Source organism: Bos grunniens, chromosome 7 (genome assembly GCF_055505025.1).
Source record: "Bos grunniens cultivar Pamir isolate PY7600 chromosome 7, Bosgru_T2T1.0, whole genome shotgun sequence".
Lineage (NCBI taxonomy): Eukaryota > Metazoa > Chordata > Mammalia > Artiodactyla > Bovidae > Bos > Bos grunniens.
This window is the reverse complement of record NC_141171.1, coordinates 13074325-13091481: the sequence shown is the minus strand read 5'-3', so window position 1 is coordinate 13091481 and position 17157 is coordinate 13074325. Positions and strand designations below refer to the sequence as shown.

General features: G+C 40.4%; 1 protein-coding gene and 1 long non-coding RNA gene across 2 annotated transcripts; both read left to right on the top strand.

Annotated features, from left to right (window-relative positions):
- The first annotated feature begins 425 nt into the window (after positions 1 to 425).
- On the top strand, positions 426 to 8451 carry LOC147368470 (uncharacterized). Its single transcript, XR_015166678.1, has 2 exons — positions 426 to 1427; positions 5701 to 8451. It is a non-coding gene; the product is annotated as an uncharacterized LOC147368470 (long non-coding RNA).
- A 5424-nt stretch (positions 8452 to 13875) lies between these two features.
- On the top strand, positions 13876 to 16044 carry LOC147368469 (uncharacterized). The gene has a single exon (XM_086409152.1). The coding sequence runs from the start codon at positions 13936 to 13938 to the stop codon at positions 15172 to 15174; it is 1239 nt and encodes a 412-aa protein (XP_086265278.1). The 5' UTR covers positions 13876 to 13935; the 3' UTR covers positions 15175 to 16044.
- The last annotated feature ends 1113 nt before the right edge of the window (positions 16045 to 17157 follow it).

Genomic DNA, 17157 nt, shown 5'->3' with positions numbered 1-17157 from the left:
GGCTCAAAGCCAGCAAACGCCAACTATTAAAATGGAGCCAGACTATTACAGGTGGTGGAGTCACCTTTAGTGTCTGTGTTTCTAAACAAGGGTCCCAATTTGGACTGATCTGACAGATTTAAGACCCTGACGCCTATAAGGACATAAAACCCTATTATTTCAGGGTCGCCCGATATAGGCCGTCCTCGTGTGCTGTCCTTACTTGATTCATTTGGGAATTCAATCTGTGTTTCCCTGTGCCTCGGAGTTCAGAAAGAACTAGACGAAGACGTGTACTCAGGCAGCTCCCAGCTAGGAAGTTCCGCTTTAATGCAAATATCCGTTGCCGGGTCAGGACGCCGCCCGCCAACGGAGGCTGGTTCAGCAGACACCAACCTCCTGCCCTGTTGTCACTCAAGCGTGGGGCGTGGCCTCTCAAACAGTCCAATCAAGAGCCCCGCTGGGTAAGGTGCCATAGCGGCGCAGAAGTGCCCCCCTCACTCCAGATCTTGAGTCGCTGATGACATCTGCTTTGTCGCACTGTTTCTCGCGCTGTGATTTGCAGCGGTCGTGGGAGTCATAGGAGGGACTCGAGGAAACCTAGCAATGGTGAGTGGGCTGCCCCGAGATGTGGAGTCGGGGTGGAGAGTCTGGTCGGAACCGGTCGTGGCGGAACTCGGGTCTGCGGATGCCATGCGTGGATGTCGCCGCTCGGACTTCTGTCCCCTTTATCAATCAGCGTGGATGCGGGGCTGGCAACTGGGCCCCCGGGCGTCGAGTCCTCTCACAGGACGCACGGGGACTTGGCCCTTGAGCCCGCAGTCCCTCTGAGCAGCTCAGCGCCCGCAGCCCGGCGTCTTCCTCAGATTGTGAGGTTTCCACAAGGAAGGGTCATCAGGGAACAGTCGTGACTGCGTCTGCAGGGATTGTACGCGGGAGGAACAGTGCTCTGTGGAGTTCATCGTCTCTGGCTTCCCCTCCGAGGGCGAGGGACTCGTTTTCTTCAGAGTTTTACAAGTGGTTTTGTTTTTAGAGCGGGGTCTCAAATCCACAGCTCTGCATCACCCCAACTTCCGTCCCCAGCCTAGCTCTGGCAATAAACCCTGAATTTCCAGGTCCTTCCTTTCATTCCCAGAGCCAGCTTCACCTTTCGGATTCACAGCATCATGATAACTCTGCGGTGCATTTCAAAGAGACCCAGTATTTTAACAACGTTTATCCTTTTCCCACAGAGCCATGGATGGCTCTTAAAGACTTTTTTTTTTCATCTGTGGATATTTTATATGAGTAGAAAGCCGAGGAACCACATGGAATCACGTACATTGTATGAAAACCTTTTGCCTCTCCCCGCAAAAGGACACATGCATCCTGTGGGAAGTCTTTAGGGTGGAGTTTATTCCTTGGAAACTTCCACGACATTCTCATCTGTCAACACTGTCTCTCCCGAGGTTTGTCACCTTGAACAGATTTATTGATTTAAGTCTGTTTTCCAAGAAAGGAAAAACATATTTAATCAATACAGCCGTAAAGACAGTATAAAATAGTTTAAACAGGCAAGAAAGAGGTGACTTTGAGACAAAATAGAATATTTTTGTATTAATTCCATTTGTTAAGAATTTTGCTTTCACTCTTTCTTTCCCTGAACGTGTATAGTAAGTTTCTGAGGCCTGTGCTTACTTTTGGATGTTTTCAAATGAAACTGCAGGGCTTAGACCAAAAGTGTTCAAGTATAATTATTTACAGATGAATTTCTTGCCACAGAAATAGTAATTAACTGACATGTTTTATTCTGGATGGAATAGATATTTGGGGGTTTCTGCTTGAACTACTTGTGTGCCTTACTATTTTCCTTCCTCCTTCACACATAAACACTGGGTTTAGTTCAGTTCAGTTCAGTTGCTCAGTCGTGTCTGACTCTTTGCAACCCCATGAACCACAGCACACCAGGCCTCCCTGTCCATCACCAACTCCCAGAGTCCACCCAAACCCAAGTCCATTTAGTTGGTTATGCCATCCAACCATCTCATCCTCTGTCATCCCCTTCTCCTCCTGCCCTCAATCTTTCCCAGCATCAGGGTCTTTTCCAATGAGTCAGCTCTTTGCATCAGGTGGCCAAAGTATTGGAGTTTCAGCTTCAACATCAGTCCTTCCAATGAACACCCAGGACTGATCTCCTTTAGGATGGACTGGTTGGATCTCCTTGCAGTCCAAGGGACTCTCAAGAGTCTTCTCCAACACCACAGTTAAAAAGCATCAATTCTTTGGTGCTCAGCTTTCTTTATAGTCCAACTCTCACATTCATATATGACCATTGGAAAAACCATAGCCTTGACTAGATGGACCTTTATTGGTAAAGTAATGTCTCTGCATTTTAATATACTGTCTATGTTGGTCATAACTTTCCTCCAAGTGGTAGGCATCTTTTAATTTCATGGCTGCAATCAGCATCTGCAGTGATTTTGGAGCCCAGAAAAATAAAGTCAGCCACTGTTTCCACTGTTTCCCCATCTATCTGCCATGAAGTGATGGGACTGGATGCCATGATCTTAGTTTTCTGAATGTTGAGCTTTAAGCTAACTTTTTCACTCTCTTTAACTTTCATCAAGAGGCTCTTTAGTTCTTCTTTACTTTCTGCCATACGGGTGGTATCATCTGCATATATGAGGTTATTGATATTTCTCCCGGCAATCTTGATTCCAGCTTGTGCTTCATCCAGCCCAGCGTTTCTCATGATGTACTCTGCATAGAAGTTAAATAAGCAGGGTGACAATATACAGCCTTGACATACTCCTTTTCCTATTTGGAACCAGTTTGTTGTTCCATGTCCAGTTCTAACTGTTGCTTCCTGACCTGCATACAGATTTCTCAAGAGACAAGTCAGGTGATCTGGTATTCCCATCTCTTTCAGAATTTCCCACAGTTTCTTGTGATCCACAGTCAAAGACTTTGGCACAGTCAATAAAGCAGAAATAGATGTTTTTCTGCAACTCTCTTTTTCGATGTTCCAGCGGATGTTGGCAATTTGATCTCTGGTTCCTCTGCCTTTTCTAAAACCAGCTTGAACATCTGGAAGTTCACGGTTCACATATTGCTGAAGCCTGGCTTGGAGAATTTTGAGCATTATTTTACTAGCATGTGAGATGAGTGCAATTGTGCGGTAGTTTGAGCATTCTTTGGCATTGAATTCTTTGGGATTGGAATGAAAACTGACCTTTTGCAGTCCTGTGGCCACTGCTGAGTTTTCCAAATTTGCTGGCATATTAAGTGCAGCACTTTCACAGCATCATCTTTCAGGATTTGAAATAGCTCAACTGGAATTCCATCACCTCCACTAGCTTTGTTCATAGTGATGCTTTCTAAGGCCCACTTGACTTCACATTCTAGGATGTCTGGCTCTAGGTGAGTGATCACACCATCATGATTATCTTGGTCTTGAAGATCTTTTTTGTATAGTTCTGTATATTCTTGCCACCTCTTCTTAATATCTTCTGCTTCTGTTAGGTCCCTACCATTTCAGTCCTTTATTGTGCCCATCTTTGCATGAAATGTTTCCTTGGTATCTCTAATTTTCTTGAAGAGATCTCTAGTCTTTCCCATTCTGTTGTTTTCCTCTATTTCTTTGCACTGATCGCTGAGGAAGGCTTTCTTATCTCTCCTTACTATTCTTTGGAACTCTGCATTCAGATGCTTATATCTTTCCTTTTCTTCTTTGCTTTTTGCCTCCCTTCTTTTCACAGCCATTTTGCTTTTTTGCATTTCTTTTTCTTCGGGATAGTCTTGATTTCCTTCTCCTATACAATGTCACTAACCTACATCCATAGTTCATCAGGCACTCTGTCTATCAGATCTAGGCCCTTAAATCTATTTCTCACTTCCATGTATAGTCATAAGGGATTTGATTTAGGTCATACCTGAATGGTCTAGTGGTTTTCTCCACTTTCTTCAATTTCAGTCTGAATTTGGCAATAAGGAGTTCATGATCCTAGCCACAGTCAGCTCCCGATCTTGTTTTTGCTGCTGTATAGAGCTTCTCCATCTTTGGCTGCAAAGAATATAATCAATCTGATTTTGGTGTCGACCATCTGGTGATATCCATGTGTAGAGTCTTCTCTTGTATGGTTGGAAGAGGGTGTTTGCTATGACCAGTGTGTTCTCTTGGCAGAACTCTATTAGCCTTTGCCCTGCTTCATTCTGTACTCCAAGGCCAAATTTGCCTGTTATTCCAGGTGTTTCTTGACCTCCTACTTTTGCATTCCAGTCCCCTATAATGAAAAGGACATCTTTTTTTGGGTGTTAGTTCTAGAAGGTCTTGTAGGTCTTCATAGACCTGTTCAACTTCAGCTTCTGCAGCATTACTGGTTGGGGCATAGACTTGGATTACCGTGATATTGAATGGTTTGCCTTTGCTCAAAAGCTAGCTCGTGTCATTTAAAATCTCAGTGATCCAAAGGAAGTTCAGGGAGAGTAGAGGTCTGCAGTCAGTGAGCCTCTCTAAGGCCCCCATGAGGCTGCAAGGGGAAGTACTCCAAGGCCCAGTTACTTCTTCCTGGGAAGCCTCCTCTTACAGGTGTCCTACATACTCACACGCATCACAGAAGGAGGCTTTATAGTAAGAGATGTAGAGCTTTGGAAACCTGAGGGTGCACCTTTATGTAAGAGTGGGGATGATGACTTTTTTGAGGTTGTTTTGGTTCCATAAGCCTAGACTTTTTTTTTTTTTTTACTTATTTATTTGGCTGCTCCGGGTCTTAGTTGCTGTAGGCAGATCTTTGATCTCCGTTCCAGCAGGCAGGATCTTTACTTGTAGCATGTGGGATCTAGTTCCCTGACCAGGGATTGAACCCAGGCCCCCTGCAGTATGAGTGTGGAGTCTTAGCCACTGAACCACCAGGAAAGTCCCCAGCCTAGACATTTTTAGACATGGTGTTTGAGTTTTGCATCCACAGAGTAGGTGCAGTTAGTATAATTTGTCCACAACAAATTTGCATGCTTACAGAAGAGGGGAGGGCATGTGGCACTCCCAGAGTTCATCACTATGACTGCTCACATGTACCCTGTCCTTCTTAACCAGGGATGACCTACTATAGGTGTTCCATCTCAACTCAAGAGTGTTTAGACCACAAGTCTGGAATATGTTCAACTTTCTGAAAGTGGATTTTTCTTCTGAATTGTAGGGAAGCAGGCTGCTTCCTGGGTTTTTTTTTTAATTTAATTTTTATATTATATTAGAATATAATTGATTTACAATGTTGTGTTAGTTTCAGGTGTACAGCCAAGTGATTCCATTATACATATACATATATCTACTGTTTTCCAGATTATTTTCCCATATTGGTGGTTACAGAATATTGAGTAGAGTTCCCTGTGCTATACAGTAGGTCATTGTTCGTTATCTTGTTTATCTATTTTGATTCCAGTATTTGAGTTTGTTTTCCTTTGGATTCTTTTGTCTTAAATATTGCAACCCTTTAACTAGTTTGCAGTAGCACTTGGGATTTTAAAATGTAAGTTGATTGAGAAAGATGATGTAAGGCAGAAAAATTGTGGAACCAAATAGAATTTTGATTCATTTAGACAAAAGAACCTCAAGATGTAAGATGGGTATATTTAAGTTCTCAGATGTTCTACTTTTAGATCAGTTTATATGCCTGTCTCTAGAGAACTTTGACATTTAAAAGGCTCTACTGTTTCTAAAATAATGCTCAAAATTCTCCAAGCCAGGCTTCAGCAGTACGGGAACCGTGAACTTCCAGATGTTCAAGCTGGTTTTAGAAAAGGCAGAAGAACCAGAGATCAAATTGCCAGCATCCACTGGATCATCGAAAAAGAAAGAGAATTGCAGAAAAACATCTATTTCTGCTTTATTGACTATGCCAAAGCCTTTGACTGCGTGAATCACAATAAACTGTGGAAAATTCTGAAAGAGATGGGAATACCAGACCGCCTGACCTGCATCTTGAGAAATATGTATGCAGGTCAGGAAGCAACAGTTAGAACTGGACATGGAACAACAGACTGGTTCCAAATAGGAAAAGGAGTACGTCAAGGCTGTATATTATCACCCTGCTTATTTAACTTCTATGCAGAGTACATCATGAGAAATGCTGGGCTGGAGGAAGCATAAGCTGGAATCAAGATTGCCGGGAGAAATATCAATCACCTCAGATATGCAGATGACACCACCCTTATGGCAGAAAGTAAAGAAGAACTAAAGAGCCTCTCGATGAAAGTTAAAGAGGAGAGTGAAAAAGTTAGCTTAAAGCTCAACATTCAGAAAACTAAGATCATGGCATCTGGTCCCATCACTTCATGGCAAATAGATGCGGAAACAGTGGAAACAATGACAGACTTTGTTTTGGGGCACTCCAAAATCACTTCAGATGGTGATTGCACCCATGAAATTAAAAGATGCTTACTCCTTGGGAGGAAAGTTATGATCAACCTAGATAGCATATTCAAAAGCAGAGACATTACTTTGCCAACAAAGGTCCATCTAGTCAAGGCTATGGTTTTTCCAGTAGTCATGTATGGATGTGAGAGTTGGACTATAAAGAAAGCTGAGCACCAAAGAACTGATGCTTTTGAACTGTGGTGTTAGAGACTCTTGAGAGTCCCTTGAACTGCAAGGAGATCCAACCAGTCCATCCTAAAGGAGATCAGTCCTGGGTGTTCCTTGGAAGGACTGATGTTGAAGCTGAAACTCCAATACTTTGGCCACCTGATGCAAAGAGCTGACTCATTGGAAAAGACCCTGATGCTGGGAAAGATTGAGGGCAGGAGGAGAAGGGGACGACAGAGAATGAGATGGCTGGATGGCATCACCAACTCAATGGACATGGGTTTAGGTGGACTCTGGGAATTGGTGATGGACAGGGAGGCCTGGTGTGCTGGGGTTCGTGGGGTCACAAAGAGTCGGACATGACTGAGCGACTGAACTGAACTGAACTATTTCTAAGATAAATGGATTCCTAATTTTTTTAAGGAAAAATATCGTATTTATTTAATTTTCGGCTTCACTGAGTCTGTGTTGCTGTGTATGGGCTTTCTCTACTTGTGGAGTGTTGGGGCTACTCTCTAGTTTTAGTGCACAGGCTTCTCTTGTTGGGAAACACAGACTCTAGGGCATACACTCAGTAGTTGTCCTATATGGGCTTAGTTGCTCTGCAGCTTGTGGAATCTTCCTCAAGCAAGGATCAAACTCATGCCACCTGCATTGGCAGGCAGATTCTTAACCCCTGAACCACCAGAGGAGTCCCCAATATATTTTGAATAGTTTCTGGTTCTTGCTCTTTTAAATAATTACACATTCTTGATCTTCCAATTAGGCTTATCCTCAAAAGGATATTTTTCTTCCTTTTTTTTGTGTATCTTTTAATTACCTTAATTTTAATATATTTGAATTTGTCTCTGGCTTTGTAGCTCATTCTTTTGCTTATGTGACAATACTCTTTCTATTATCAATAAAATATTTACCTGTAACTTCTAACAGTGGCTTCATTTTGTCTTCACATTTAAATCTTACAGTGAGCAGCCTATTGTCTATGGAATGGAGGGAAATATGCTGCTTTTTTTCCAGTTGGATAACAGTTTGTCTCTTATGTAGGCAAACGTTCATGATATTTGCCACTGCTCTCCTGCTCTCTCCTTAATCAGCTCTCCACATATCTGGCCTATGGAAGACACTTTTCCTTTCCTTCGTTCTGTTTGTTTTTCTTTCTGTTAATACTTGTATCATTTGAATTACCATAGAGGTAGACCATCACATTTTTCCATAGGGGACTGTGCAGTTTTGGATATTGCTTCTTCCTGTTCAGTTTGGAGGAGTAGTCTTTATTAAGTCCCTAAAAACTGTCTCAGGGAGACTTCCCTGGTGGTTCAGTGGTTAAGAATCTGCCTGCTAAGGCAGGGGACACAGGTTCAGTCCCTGATCCAGAAAGATCCCACATGCCACAGGATAACTACTGAGCCTGGGCACCTGGAGCTTGTGCTCTGCAACAACAGAAGCCACCACAATGAGAAGCCCCTGCACCACAATGAAGAGTAGCCCCCGCACCACAATGACGAGTAGCCCCCCACTTGCCACAGCTAGAGAAAAGCACAAAGACCCTGTGCAGCCATAAATAAATAAAGTTGAAAAAATAACTGTCTTAGGTATTTAACATATTAATATATTTAGCTATTTAATAATTTAATATATCATCTGGGAGAGGTGACATCTGAGCAATGCTGAATTCTTTCTACGAACACGTGCTGTCACTGTACTTATTTCAGTCTACTTGACATCACCCAATAATTTTTTTAAAAATTTTAATGAAAATCACTACATATTTTGTAGTAGTCTTGTTTAGTATTGAATTAAATCTGGTGTGGAGAAAACCAGAAGTAAGCTCTCAAATGTTGTCTCTTGCTGTAATCACATAGAATGGGCTCAGTTCCAAATAAATTGTGAGTATACATGTGTATTATGGTCTATCCAGTTTCCAGAGTTGTTTGAGGAGATGTGGGGTTGATCAGGTAGGCATCTTCTGATCAGTTTACCATATACCCTGTTTTTCGCATAAACACATTAGACTTACAGAGGCATGTTTATCTATAAGGTTGTTGAGCTTACTCCCAAAACCACAGATCCTACTGAAAGACGAAATTTGTGAGCAAGCATTTCTAAGGATAAGCAGTCTTGGGCCTGCTAATGTTCACTGTGTCTTTTGCACACAATGCAGTTGGATTTGTTATGAGCAAGCACTGTTGTTCCAGTGAATAAAGAGTAATCAGGGCTACCTTTAGGCAGCTTCTCTTACTCCCTGGACACACAACAAGAGAGATGTTCCTTCATTCACGTTACTCTACTTCAAGCATTGTCATGATAAATGGGAGCCTTTTTTCTGTATCCTCCTCATGGACATCAATGGATAATTGTTCTCTCTTAGAGACCAGCATTTAGGAAACTTTTGCCACTGGGGATTCCTATACATAGGATGGGCCATCAAGCTGCTGTGTCCCATGGGGGAGCTCAGAAATAAGAGAAGGTGGAAGGACAGCCTTGAGAGTGGAATCACTTGCTGCTGAAATTAGGGAAAGGATATTTTATTTTTTGAGGAAAGCACTGTTGAACTTTTTATGTTTTTTATAATTTGTGCAACTTCACTCTGAAACTAGTGTAGATTTTAATGAAGCCCTTGCAAGCTTCAAGTCTAAACCTGATCCTCAAGGTCATCAAGGCCCAAATTACAGTTTTATGGTTCTGCCAGAAAGAGGTCTTCTGTGATCACACCATCTCAGTATGGGCAACTCTGCATCCTAAAATTATTTGGAAGCCATTCCGAAGCACATGAATATAGGGATTTTTGTGGAGGTGCAGATTGTCCTGTTTTCCTCCTCACGCCTGGACTCTCACACTGAATAATTTCCTAGCCCCATAAAGTGAGATAGAGAAAGGAAGGCAAAATCCAGCATGTGATAAATATTATACAAATTTTAATTTGTACTCCTCCACAAGAATATTTTCATTCAGCCACCTGGATTGGAGTACTTCCATTAGCATGGAATACTTCAGGACAGTATGTGTAGTTGGATCTTGTTACAAGTTGGATTTCCACAGGACTTTTGGCCTCACATTTGGTGATGGGAATAGAAGAAAAACCTTCCAGTTCTTTACTTGTTATTTGTTAAAACCTCATGCAGATGTGAACCTGTGATTGTACAGTGCTGCACAATATGGTGATTATTAAAGAGGGAGTGGGAAAGTTTTTATCAGAAGGAACTGGTGTACTTAAAATGGAGTTATTTCTTTCATTTGTAGAGCATTTCACTTATTTCTCCAAGGTGCTCTGCTGGGGTCCAGCCCCGGTGGATCCAGGGAATTCGAAGCGGGGATGGTGTCGGCGAACTGGATACAATAGCTTTAATTAAATATTAATTAGAGATATAAAGAATAATAGAATAAGGATAGCTCAGCAAGAAAATTCAGTGGAGAAAAGAGGCTGAATAACTTGGTTTACGTGGAAAGCTAATAAAATTCCAATACAAGGAATTTACGTCACCTACGTAGGCCACAGGCGTCCTCCCATTCTCCCCAAGAAGAGGAGACACTAAGGCCTCCCCAGTCAGATCTTAGAAGCCCAGGCATAATTAGTAGGCTTGACGAGCCTCCACTCTCCAGATGGAAATTCAGCCAGGTGAGAGAAAGAACGACATGGGGAGACCAAACTTCGGTGAACAAGGCCCACACTTTATTTTCCAAAGTAGTTTTTATACCTTAAGTTGTGCATAGAGGATAATGGGGGAAGGGGTAGGGTCAGCAGTAAGCCAGGCTTTCTTCCTGCAAACTTATCATATGCAAAAGTTTAGGTGATTTACATCATCTTCTGGCCCGGAAGCCTGTCAACATTTTAAGATCCTTTTTTCAGAAAACTTTTCTCTAAAGGTGATTATTCTAAAGTCAGGCGCCACCCTCCGAAAGCATTAGATAAAGTTGCATTCCTATAGGGCAAAGGTGTGGTGGGCTATAACAAGAAAAAGAATTAACTCAAGGGTCCAAGGTTACAAACATTAAAGCTACTACTTACATTCCTATACACCAATTATATTAATCAATACACTGCCAGGGACACAGTAGGTAAGGGATATGGAAACTTAGCAGCAAACATTGGCCCAAAGAGTGAAAAACCCTTCACCAATACAATTTCTAATCAATCTTTTAACTGCTCAAAGGAATCTGTATTTAGACAGTTTAGAATATCTCACGCCTCTCACAGTTGGGAGGCTCTGAACAATCACATGTGGCCGGAAGGACCTATTCAGGCAGCCTAGAGGACTTCCAAAGGAGTTTGTAGGTTGAAACACTCTTGTCACGCCCAGGAACTTTATTAACTGGAGCTGTAAGTTAACTCTTTTTCAGAGAGAGAGATGGTGGTGAGGGACAGCCCCCCGTAAAGTCAGAGGTGTAGGTGAGAGCACAAAGCAGTAAAGTAGGCAGACTCTGGTTTGGGGGGTTAGTTCCAGGGGGACTCCTGAGGCTCTATCCCGCCTTTTGCATATGCCGAGCCTCCTTCCTCATGACCTTTGCCACGGGCAGAGTTCCTCACGCTGGCTCCCAGCAGTGCTCTATTTATTTAACTATTTATTTTTGGTTGCACTGGGTCTTCATTCCTGTGTGCGGGCTTTCTCTAGTGGCAGCAAGCAGGGACTATTCTTCGTTGCAGTGCATGGGTTTCTCACTGTGGTGACTTCTCTTGTTGTGGAGCACAGGCTCTAGGCACGTGGGCTTCAGTAGTTACAGCCTGTGGGCCCTAGAGCACTGACTAGTTATGATGCGTAGGCTTAGTTACTCCACAGCATGTGGAATCTTCCCAGACCAGGAATCGAACCCATGTCCCCTGCATTGGCAAATGGGTTCTTATCGACTGTACCATCAGGGAAGTACAAGGTGTTCTGTCTTGACAAAGAGAGCAATAAAGACTTGGAATTGGTCAAAGACCAATGTAACAATAAATTCCTTGTGTTAATGATGCTCTTGAATTCATGAGGGAGTATCACCATAGAGTGAGAGTTCTAATGACAAACTTATAGAACAAACATCTGGAGACCACAGTGTCATATGTGAACTTCCTGTGAACTGAGTATAGATTGCTGGTGCTCTTCATCCTACCCATACTCTCACACACAAACTTGGGATGTTTTAGGATTCCGTGACCTTTGAGGATATGAGTGTGAAGTTCACCACAGAGGAGTGGGGTCTGTTGGATCTAACCCAGAAGAAACTCTACAGAGATGTGATGCGGGAAACCTTCAAAAACTTGACCTCAGTAGGTAAGGGATGATGACATTCTTAATTACTTAATCCTTTAGATAGCCTATGTTGTTTGCTTATCAACATGTTCAAGAGGTAAAATGTGGAAAGAGACTGCGTTGGTAAATAAAGCAGGCATGGTCATAGGTCTGTCATGTAAAACTTTTCTCTAATATTTTATAATTTATAATGATTTTTTTGTTGGTCTGCATTATTGGAGAAAGACAGGAAGACTTTAATATTGGAAATCAGTAAGAAAATCATGGGACAAATCTGAGGTGAGTTACACTGACAGGAGAAAGCAGTGTCCCATAACAGAATGTTAGTATGCAATGGCATCTTTTAAAATTTATTTTTTATTAAAGTATAGTTGATATACAATGTTGTGTTAGTTTTAGGTAGTCAGCAAAGTAATTCAGTTACATACACACACACACACACACACACACACACACACACACATATATATATAATATCCGTTTTTTTCCTAGTTCTTTTCATTATAGGTTATTCTGAGATATTGAATATAATTCCCTGTGCTATACAGTGTGTCTTTGTTGTTTATCGGTTTTCCGTCCCCAGTCCTTTCCGCTGTGGTAACCATAAGTTTTTTTCCTGTGCCTGTGAGTCTGTTTCTGTTTTGTAGTTAAGTTCATTTGTATCATTTTGGATTCCACATGAAAGTGATACCACATCTTATTTATCCATTCATCTGTCAGTGGAGAGTTAGGTTACTTCTATGTCTTGGCTATTGTAAATAGTGCTTCTGTGAATATTGGGGGACATGTTTCTTTTCAAATTAGAGTTTTTGTCTTTTCTGGATACATGCCCAGGAATGGGATTGCTAGATTATATGGTAATTCTATTTATACTTTTTTGTGGAATCTCCATACTGTTCTCCATAGTGACTATACCAATTTACATTCCTACCAACAGTGTAGGAATGTTCCCTTTTCTCTGCACCCTCTCCAGCATTTATTACTTGTAGATTTTTTGATGATGGCTATTCTGACCAATGTGAAATGACACCTTATTGTAGTTTTGATTTGCATTTCTCTAACAATTAGTAACGTGGAACATCTTTTCACATACCTGTTGGCCATCTGTATGTCTTCTTTGGAGAAATTTCTATTTCAGTCTTCTGCCCATTTTCTGATTGTGTTCTTTGCTTTTTTGATATTGAGCTGTATGAGCTATTTGTATATTCTGGAAATGAATCCCTTGTCAGCCACATCATTTTCAGATATTCTCTCCCATTCAGTAGATTGTTTATTCATTTTGTTTGTGGTTTCCTTTGCTGTGCAAAAACTTTTAAGTTTAGTTAAGTTCCATTTGTTTATTTTTGCTTTTGTTTCCATTACTCTGGGAGACAGATCAAAAAAAATATTGCTGTGATTTATATCAAAGAGTGTTCTGCCTATGTCTTCCTCCAGGAGTTTTATAGTGTCCAGTCTTAGATTTACAGCTTTAATCCATTTTGAGTTTATTTTGTATATGGTCTTAAGAGAATGTTCTAATTTCACTCTTACATGTGGTTGTCCAGTTTTCCCAACACCATTTACTGAAGAGGCTGTCTTTTCTCCACTGTATATTTTTTCCTTTTTTGTCATAGATTAATTGGCCATAAATGCATGAGTTTTTTTCTGGGCTTTCTATCCTATCCCATTCATCTATGTGTCTGTTTTTGTGCCATGACCATGCTGTTTTGATTACTGTGCTCTTGAGGTATATAGTCTGTAGTCAGGGAGCTTGATTCTTCCAGCTTATTCTTCTTTCTCAAGATGGTCTATGCCATGACATTTTAAAACAAAGAAAATAAATCAGCTCAGCCTTAAAATTAATGAATCTTAGAATTGTTGCATCATTTTTTCCCTCAAATTTATCCTAAATGTTGAGTGTATGAAAAATAGTACACTTGGAATTATATTCAGAATCACCGCTTATGAGTGTTACTGTTTTAATAATTGCTGATTATCTTTCAGAGCTTTATTATATTCACTTTCAATTAGAATGTGCAGAAAACCTACACTTTCTTTGTAAATGGTAAAATTTTCATTGTCATAACTATTAATAAATATAATTAATAAGCCATTAATTAATAATATGCTTCTTATTTTTTACAGCTGTCATATGGTAGAGACGCTGTAAAAATAAAGAAGGTAATCAGTATGGGGAAACATTTAGCCAGATTTCAAATCATAATCAAAAAAAAGGAAACTACTGGAATAAAACTATATAAGTTCAGTATATATGGACAGGTCCTCATGCATCATTCATCCTTTAATAGGCACATGACATCTCATACTACACCAAAATCCTGTGAGTATCAGGAATATGAAGAGAAGCCATATAAATGCAAAGAATGTGGGAAGGCTTTTAAGCATCATCAATCTAGACATAAGCATGAGAAGATTCACAGTGGAGAGAAACCCTATGATTGTAAGAAATGTGGGAAGGCCCTCAAGCTTCGCCAATCCATTCAAAGACATGAAAGAATTCACACTGGAGAGAAACCCTATGAATGTAAAAGATGTGGAAAAGCCTTCAGATATTACCACAACTTTCAAAAACATGAACGAACTCATACTGGAGAGAAACCCTATAGATGTAAGCACTGTGGTAAAGTCCTCAGTTCTCTCAGATACTGTCGAATTCATGAAATAACACACACTGGAGAGAAACCTTATAAATATAAGCAATGTGGTAAAGCTTTCAGTTGTCCCAGTTACTTTATAAAACATGAGAGAATTCATAGTGGATTGAAACCATATGAATACAAGCAATGTGGTAAAGCCTTCAGTTGTGCCAGTTACATTCGAAGACATGAAAGGACACATACTGGAGAAAAGCCCTATGAATGTAAAAAATGTGGTAAGGCCTTCAGTTGTTCAAGTTCCTTTCGAAAACATGAGAGAACTCATACTGGAGAGAAGCTCTATGAATGTAAGCAATGTGGTAAAGCCTTCAGTAATTCTAGATCCTTTCAAAGTCATGAAAGGAGACACAGTGGAGAAAAGCCCTATACATGTAAAAATTGTGATAAAGCTTTTGCTTGTCCAAATTCCTGTCAAAAACATGAGAGGACTCATTCTGGACAGAAACCCTATGTATGTAAGGAATATGAGAAAGTCTTCAGTTCTCTTACAAAATTTCAAAGACACATGATGAAGCACATGGGCTATGGACCTTATAAATGTAAAGACTGTGGGAAAGTCTTTGATTGTCCCAATTACTTTCATTGTCATGAAAGGACTCACAGTGGAGAAAAGCCATATAAATGTAAGGAATGTGATAAGGCCTTCACTTTTCCTTGTTGTCATCAAATATATGAAAGAAGTCATACTGGGAAGAGGCCCTATGAATGTAAGCAGTGTGGTAAAGCCTTCACTTACCTCAGTTCTATTTGAAAACATGAAAGAACTCATACTGGAGAGAAATCCTGGGAATGTAAGGAATGTGGAAAGGCCTTTATTTATTCTTCAGATGTTCAAAGACATATGATCGTGCATACTGGTGATGGACCTTGCAAATGTTAAGGACTGTGGGAAAGGCCTTGATTGTCCTAGTTCATTAAGAACACATAAAATCACTCACACTGGAGGGAAACCCTGTTGATGTAGAACTTGTAGTAAAGCCTTCCCAGTTCTTGTTGAAACCATGAAAAAAATCCATAATGGAAAATAGTGCCATAAATGTAAAAAAAGTATGAAAGGCTTTATTTGTCCCAGTTCATTCCAAATAGATAAAAGAGCTCACACTAGAGAGGAACCCAATTTTTGTAAACAATATGACAAAGCCTTCAGCTTCAATATGGCAAACCACTCCCAGTTATGTTCAGATACATGGAAGAACTCATACCAGGGAGAAAATGAATGAAAAGAATGTGGAAAAACCCTCATATATCACGCATCCCTCCCAGGACACATGAGAGTACACACTGGAGAGAAATGTTACGTATGTAAGGAATGTGGGAAAGCCTTTAGTCCCATTTCTTTGGGAAGCCACAGAAGGACTGGAGAGAATTGTATTGAATGTAAACTATGTAGGAAAACCTTCACTTGCCCCACGTCCCTACAAAAAACCATATAAAAATGTACATGGGATAGAAACCTTATAACTGAAAAACAAGGGAAACTTCCAATTTTAACAAATATTTTCAAAGTCATGTGAAAATTCTACTGGAAAGAAATCATCCATGTAAGTACTATTATGGGTAAGCTGTCAGAAAATTCACAACATGAAATAAATTTTGTGCATATATTTTCTTTATAATTTGACTCATTCTCAAAGTGATTTTCTATTGTATGGATTTGTAATTAGTTTTACAAGTATTCATTGAGGTGAGATAAGTTTGTAGGTACTTATTAAGCAATCAGTTCAGTCGCTCAGTTGTGTCTGACTCTTCACAACCCCGTGGACTGCAGCACACTAGGCTTTTCAGTCCATCACCAACTCCCGGAGCTTACTCAAACTCATATCCATTGCGTCAATGATGCCATCCAACCATCTCATCCTCTGTCATCCCCTTCTCCTCCTGCCTTCAATCTTTCCAAGCATCAGGTGGCCAAAGTATTGGAGTTTCATCTTCAGCATCAGTCCTTCCAGTGCACATTCAGGACTGATTTCCTTTAGAATGGACTGGTTGTATCTCCTTGCAGTCCAAGAAACTCTCAAGAGTCTTCTCCAACACCACAGTTCAAAAGCATCAATTCTTCACCACTCAGCTTTATTTATAGTCCAACTCTCACATCCATACATGACTACTGGAAAAACCATAGCTTTGACTAGACAGACCTTTGTTGGTAAAGTAATGTCTCTGCTTTTTAATATGCTGTCTAGGTTGGTCATAGAATGTTGGTTCCACATTCTTTTCTTCCAAGGAGCAAGTGTCTTTTAATTTTATGGCTGCAGTCACCATCTTCAGTGATTTTGGAGCCCCCCAAAATAAAGTCTGTCACTGTTTCCATTGTTTCCCGATCTATTTGCCATTAAAGTGATGGGACCAGATGCCATGATCTTAGTGTTGAGTTTTAAGCCAACTTTTTCACTCTCCTCTTTCACTTTCATCAAGAGGCTCTTTAGCAATACTTCCTAAAAAACTAATAGGTAATTTTTCCTTTAGTTGTCTGGCAATTTTTTGTGAGTCTATTTTGAAGTCTATTGAAACTGTGAATTGAAGTTTATTTCTAATATGCAAGTAGGTTTAATTTTTACCTAATTTTGTAAGTTATGTGTAAGGAAAAGGACATTGAAAAATGATGCTTTGTTTTTTTTTTCCTCACTGGCTTCCTGTGGCAAGTACCAGATATGCCTTATTCATTTTACATGTCATATCTTCTACCTTACTCAGCAGAAACTACCTTTTCATTGCCTGAAGAACCTTATTCTAT